The 6000-nt window shown below is 45.7% G+C and overlaps 1 protein-coding gene across 6 annotated transcripts in view; it reads left to right on the top strand.

The window, feature by feature from the left end:
* The first annotated feature begins 2502 nt into the window (after nucleotides 1–2502).
* Nucleotides 2503–6000, top strand: part of EXOC6 (exocyst complex component 6) — an 84211-nt gene continuing 80713 nt past the window's right edge. For 2 of the 6 annotated variants that reach the window (XM_065746723.1, XM_065746722.1), the window contains exon 1: nucleotides 4195–4326. In XM_065746723.1, coding sequence (XP_065602795.1) covers nucleotides 4244–4326 — 83 coding nt within the window. In that variant the 5' untranslated portion in view covers nucleotides 4195–4243. Of the gene's footprint in view, nucleotides 2625–4190; nucleotides 4327–6000 lie in introns of those variants that run through there. The other 4 variants (XM_065746727.1, XM_065746726.1, XM_065746724.1 and 1 more) reach the window with 4 other exon arrangements.

Below are 6000 nucleotides of genomic sequence, written 5' to 3'. Positions count from 1 at the left end.
ATCGGGAAAGTCCACAGCTCTAAAGGAATGCATTTTATAAGATGCTAGCTGGAGAAATGTTTTGTGCACAGACACAGTAGTAGCTCACTTGCAGTGATGTCAAGTTCTCAGCCACAGGAGCTCTCGCAGCCCAGGAGCACTTTCTCAAGGTTCTTGGCCTGGTTAAAGCTCAACTAGTACAAGTGTGATGCCCTAGAAGAGGCGATTCCTGCTTTCTCTTTCAGCTTTGGTAGGTAAAGTCCAGAAATTGAGAGAGGGGAGCAGGCTGGAGGGAAGCACGAGGCAAGAGCACCTACAGCAGGAAGGTGTCACTGATGGACTCCTGTGCTTGTAGCTGGCCACAGACCCACCACTACTTATTAGAACTTTCTTCACATGTCACAATCTAGCATTGCTGCAATATGGGTATAAACTGCTCCAGAGAGCCAAGCATCTGGGCTGGGGCAATTTTGTTTTACTGTTGTTAAATGTTAAATGGGTATTTATAGGCAGCTGTGATACCTACAACATTTACACAATGGATCAAGTACTATTTATTTTGGTTGGTTCACTTCTGAAGGAACTCCTGCCTGTTTGGAAAAGGAGTGAGAAGTAATTGTATGCAAAATCTTTGCATCTAAGTATCAAACTTATTCAAAATCACACACAAACATTCATAAAAGCACTCCAAATTGTGCTCCCTTTGTTGAACCCTACCAGGGTCAGATGCATCATGAGCCAGGAGATGAGCTCTGCTCTGTGCTGTTCAGGAGAAGGCTGGTAGCTCTTGAACTGCCTACATTAAGTCTACAGACCAGCCTCTGGTAAGGCACCATTACAGCAGACTGGTATTTTTCATTTTTAATATATGTTGCTTATATTATATGCAGGAATTTCATTCAGTGGTAATTAATTTTCCTTCAGGTATTCAGGTATGATCAGTGACATACTCTTTGCTGTGAAGAAAGGATAGTTGCAATGAGGCTCCAAAAAATACCCAGCATTTATCTGCAGTGACATGATTGGTAAGGAAAGGGTAAAACCCAGAGGAAGTTGTAGTACTGTGATTTAGTTCAGAACTTTTAAACTTTCAGTCAGAAGTGGAGTAGGAATGGCAAGACCCAAACAAACAAGTGTACAAGGTAGATACCAAACTCATTAAATGTAATAATTCTTGCTGTTAGTAATTTCATTTTCACATGATCACTTCAAATTTGATAATTATCTTTTAATCTAGCGTCTGTTAAGATTGGGCTGGATAGTTACAGTATCTTTTCATCTGCATTTGTGTGACATCCAGTGGCTGGATGGGTCAATCACAGGCACCTATTTCTTATTAAAGGTGTAAAAATATTTTGAAACACTAAAGAAATAGAAGTACTGACAATGCCAATTAACTGCTTAATTTTAGTTTTAAAATAAACAAATGATTAAAGAAGCTTGAGGGAGTGCCTTTTGGACTTGTATGCATGTAACACAAGTGCAGACCTTAGAACTCTCTCTTCACTTGGCTCTGGGGTGAGCTCCCCTCCTCAGCACTCCTGCTGGGACAACTCATCACCACTGCCAGAAATGAGTAATTTATATTTTCCTGTACTGAATTCTTGACTGCACCCTTGGCGTCAAGACTTGTATTAATTTTGTCTGGCACAGCATTGGTTGAAACTTTTGAAATACCCAAAAAAAAAAAAAAAATCCAGTATAACAAGACTGACATGCCACTCAATATAAAATTACGTTTCCCAAAAGCCACTTAAATTGAAAGCTCTAGAACTGCAGTCTCATGTCTGAAATAACTGACGGACATTAAAATACTTGGGAGCAGTTGTACATGTTATGATAATGATGTGAGCCTAGTACAGCTCTAAACACTGCAGGTTTCTAAGCAGGTAATGAGTAGTAACAGTTTTGTTTGTTGCATAAGGGCATGCATTCATATAAAAATTATTGTTGTCCCCGAATATTTTTATATACTGTTATTAAAAACAGCATCTGCTACTGCACAGAATGAAAAAGGTGAGAATAAGAGTTTCTGTGCCTTTCCAGTTTGCTTTGCAAGATCCACAAACCTGTACTCTTTTTAAGAATACATTAAAAAATATATATATATATAGTAATATTTAACAAAGAAACTGAGCATTGATATCTACTGTCTGAAATAACTTTAAAATTATGTTTTCCAACTGGCTTAATATTTCAGGGTTAATATTTCTTACTGGCCAACTGTTATAAGAAAAAAGATATATTATTTTTGCCAACAGATTTTCTATTAAGATAAATCAGATATATGCAGAAAAATGACGGTACCGGCCTGAATATTGCACACAAGGCAAATGTTACGAGCAGAGACAGGAAAACAGCAGCTGTGCACCATTCTTGGACACAAAGTCCTCAGGAGTCACGAGGTTAGTGCAGGATCTGTTTTTTCATGCCTGGTTCTGCTGACTGTGGAGTCGCTTAGTCAACGATAATGATCAGAATAAAAGTCCTCTCCTAAAGTTCGAGCAGTTTTTATACTAAACTATGGCAAGGAAGAGCAGGCCAAATATGTCTGAAGTGTATCTAGAAGAAAACAAAGATCAGATATATGAAAACGCCCTTGCTGAGATCGAGTCCTTTGAGCTGCCTCTTGGAACCACCCTAAGGTATGCTTCATTTAGATACTGCTATATCACTCATGGTTGATTTATTCCACTCTTCAGCTGTTCTGATTTCAGTCAGCCCAACATATCACAAACTGTTATCCTGACACTGAAATCTACTAGCTAGTGGAATTTAATTTGGGTATGATTTGGCCTGAATGAAAAAAAATAAAAATAAACTGAGGGCACCTATGCAACTCTTCACTGGGACAATGCTGTCTTTGACCACAGGCTGGATATAGGTTCTCCAGAAATAAATATATTGCACTTAAGCATGAAAAAAAGGGAAGAGGCATTCTTTTATGTACCAGGTCTTTCATTTGACAGCTATATTTTTATTAAATTAATTGGTTTGTATTATTAAATTTATAATAAATATGGCTTCCTTTTTAATCACTTAAAACACTGCTTAAAATTTTAATGCTTAAAGTTTTAAAATTGATATCTGTAAATATCTGAACATGTAAATATTTTTTCATGTTCAATTTATGGAAATACTTCAGTGGTGAAAGAATAATTCAAAAAAGTTCTTTATCAGATCCACTCGTACAAAAAAGTAATACATAATAGATTATGATGTTATGTGTCTAAGTATATTGTCGGTAGCTGTAGAAGAGCTTTAAAAATAGCCTGCTTGGGACTGTGGGCATCATATTGCAGTGACTATAAGGCTAAAGAAAGAGAATTTCATTTACTCTAAAAAATGTATGTGTCAATCTATTACCTTAGGAATTTGGTGATGGGGTAGTGTGGGACGGAGGAAGAAAAGAAGGAATGTGGGAAGATTGTTACAGCACTTCTTAAAGGAAATACTGTATTTCTTAAGGAAATACTACCGCAGTGATATCCTGTAGGATTTTTCCCAATTTTCTTTCTGCAGCACACACTTTTTATTGTCCACATTTAGAGAACTCCTTGTTGTTTCAGGTGTCATCAATACATTCAGCTGAATCAGTGCTGTGTATAATAAAGCCACAAGCACAGACAAGATGTACAGCGCCATTTATTAGCTAGCGTCTGGGTGTAGTCGCACTGGGGAAGGAGGGTGATGAGTTTGATTACAGTGCTTGAAAGCATGGCTAGTGCTGCTATAACCGGCTGGTGTCTGGGCTTCGCTGTTCTCAGCATGCATGCAGCTCTCTGCTTCTCCCTGTGTATGGTCATGCTGGAGCTTTACACATAAGGCCCATAATCTGGCTTCCCATCCGTGCACAGAGAGGAACACAGGTGTATCCTGTCTCCTGAGCATGCAGACACAAGGACTCGCTCATCTTCGGCCACAGACCGCAAAACATGCGATTTAAATAGAATTCCGATTTGACTGAAAAAGGAGGTTTGATGGCACTGGTGCCCAAGGACACTAGCGCAGAAGCTGAAGCAACGCAGGGTCCACGCTGCCCGTTTGCAGCGCGACAGATCAGCTCCTGAAAAGCATCAAGGCAGTGCTTTCGGCATTCGGAAGCTCAAACTAACAAAGAGCGAGTAAATAAACTCGGGGCTCTGGCAGCAGAACCTCGCCCTGCCCCGGGCGGCACGGAGCTGCTGCCGCCGCTGCCCCCCGCCCTCCGTCCCTCCCCGGCGCCTCCCGCCGCGGCGCGGCTGCCGGGTCCCTCCCATCCAAGATGGCGGAGAGCCTCCCGGAGCATGATCGGATCCTGCAGGAGATCGAGAGCACCGACACGGCCTGCGTCGGGCCCACCCTGAGGTGAGGGGCGGCGGGGGCCGAGGCGCCGCCGCCGGGCGAGGTTTCTCCCCTCCCGCCCCGCGGAGCCCGGGCCCGGCGCGGCTGACAGCTCCTCCCCGGGGACGGCGCGGGGCCGCCCGCAGCGCCTCCGGCGGGAGCGGCAGCCCCCGCGGGGGCCCCGGCGGGGCACCCGACGGACAGGGACCGCGGGTGGCTGCGGCTCCGGGCGGGCAGCGCTGACAGCAGGGCAGAGTGCGGCCGTGTCCCCGCCCCCGGTCATTGTGCGCGGGGGAGCGGCGCGCTGCCCGGCTTCCGACGGGGCCGTGGGGCCGCCGGCCGGGACCTGGAGCCGGCCTGCTGCGGGCTGGGGATGCGCGGCGGGATGGGCTCCCGGCCCTCACCGGGAACATCCATCCATGGTGTGTGTGGGGTCTGCAGTGGGAGCTGGAGCGGAAGCTCGATTTGGGTGGGGGCTTGCGTAAGGCTGGTTGATGCGCAGCCGGCTCTAATTCAGCGCGGGTGGAAACGGTCGTCTGAAGTCCACCACCGTGTTCGTATTTCCCATCGTGGGCATTTGACGTTTTTGGGAATGCCATGCCCTCAGTGGCTCTGTTCCGTTTTCGGTCTCATGTACTGGCGAATGGCATAGTTGGAGTGTCAAGGAAAGGATTTAACCTGTGCTGCCTGGGACAGGCACAGCGGTGCCCTGTACCCGGGCTGCTTAGGGAAAGGAGGGCCTGGGGGCAGTGGCTGGATATGGTGTCGGGCTCACGCTGAGCTCACCGACAGCAGTTAGAGGCATCTGGAGTGAGGAGGAATGGACTGCAGCTAAGCAGGGATATGAGATAAGATGCAAATTGGCGGTTATCTCTTCGGGAAGATACAGAGATCTGATGTGTGGGAAGCTGGAAGAGGTGGTTTGGGTGGCAGCGTGCTGCAGGTCTGTGAGCACACCATGCCCTGGTGGGTAGCATGTGCTGGGATGTAGGGAAGAGCAACTGAATTGGGATGCTGGGGAGTTATACACCGGGAGCTCGAGGAAGGGAAGTGTTTATTGGACTTGAAATGGGTCACTTTGTACTTCATAGTGAGTGATGCTACAGTTGACTGTATATGGCTGCTGCTCTCCAGCGCTGAGCAATGTGTGGGTGTTTGCAGTGTGGGAACTTGAGCAGGGCCGGGGCTCATCAGTCCTGGCAGAGCCTGAACAGGAGCGTGGGGGTGGCAGAGCCAGTTTGGAGCAAGCTGTGCAAGACTGCCTCCATCTCTCCTTACTGCTCCCAAAACACAGCCACTACCAGTTAGGCATGCAGAGGTGCTGAAGCTGAGTGTGATGGGAAGCTTCACCAGAGAGTTTGTGAGTTTGGGCTGAGAGAAGGTAGTTGAGATGTTTTCAGGCTTGAGCTGGCCTGGAGTCAGTCCAGCTGTGTTTGAGCTGACAAGCCCAGGCAGACGGAAGCTGACATCTGCAAAAAATACACTGAACTCAAAAAACATAGCAACAAAATATTAAATTTAATTGCAGCTTTGCTACAGTCTCTGAAATAGACAGAGGAACTTACATGAAGAATGCCCAGAAAATTGGGTTGAGCAGGGGAACATGTGTTTGGGAAACACAAGTGTGGGTGTTGGAAAGACATAAAATGTGAAAGGGACAATATAAATCTTTTATCTGTGTTATACATTTAACATGTC

This window comes from Cyrtonyx montezumae, unplaced genomic scaffold (genome assembly GCF_038088225.1).
Source record: "Cyrtonyx montezumae isolate F1298 unplaced genomic scaffold, pur_monq_1.0 scaffold_4, whole genome shotgun sequence".
In the NCBI taxonomy this organism is placed as follows: Eukaryota; Metazoa; Chordata; class Aves; order Galliformes; family Odontophoridae; genus Cyrtonyx; species Cyrtonyx montezumae.
Note: the sequence above shows the minus strand (reverse complement) of the source record. Positions and strands in the feature narration are given on the sequence as shown.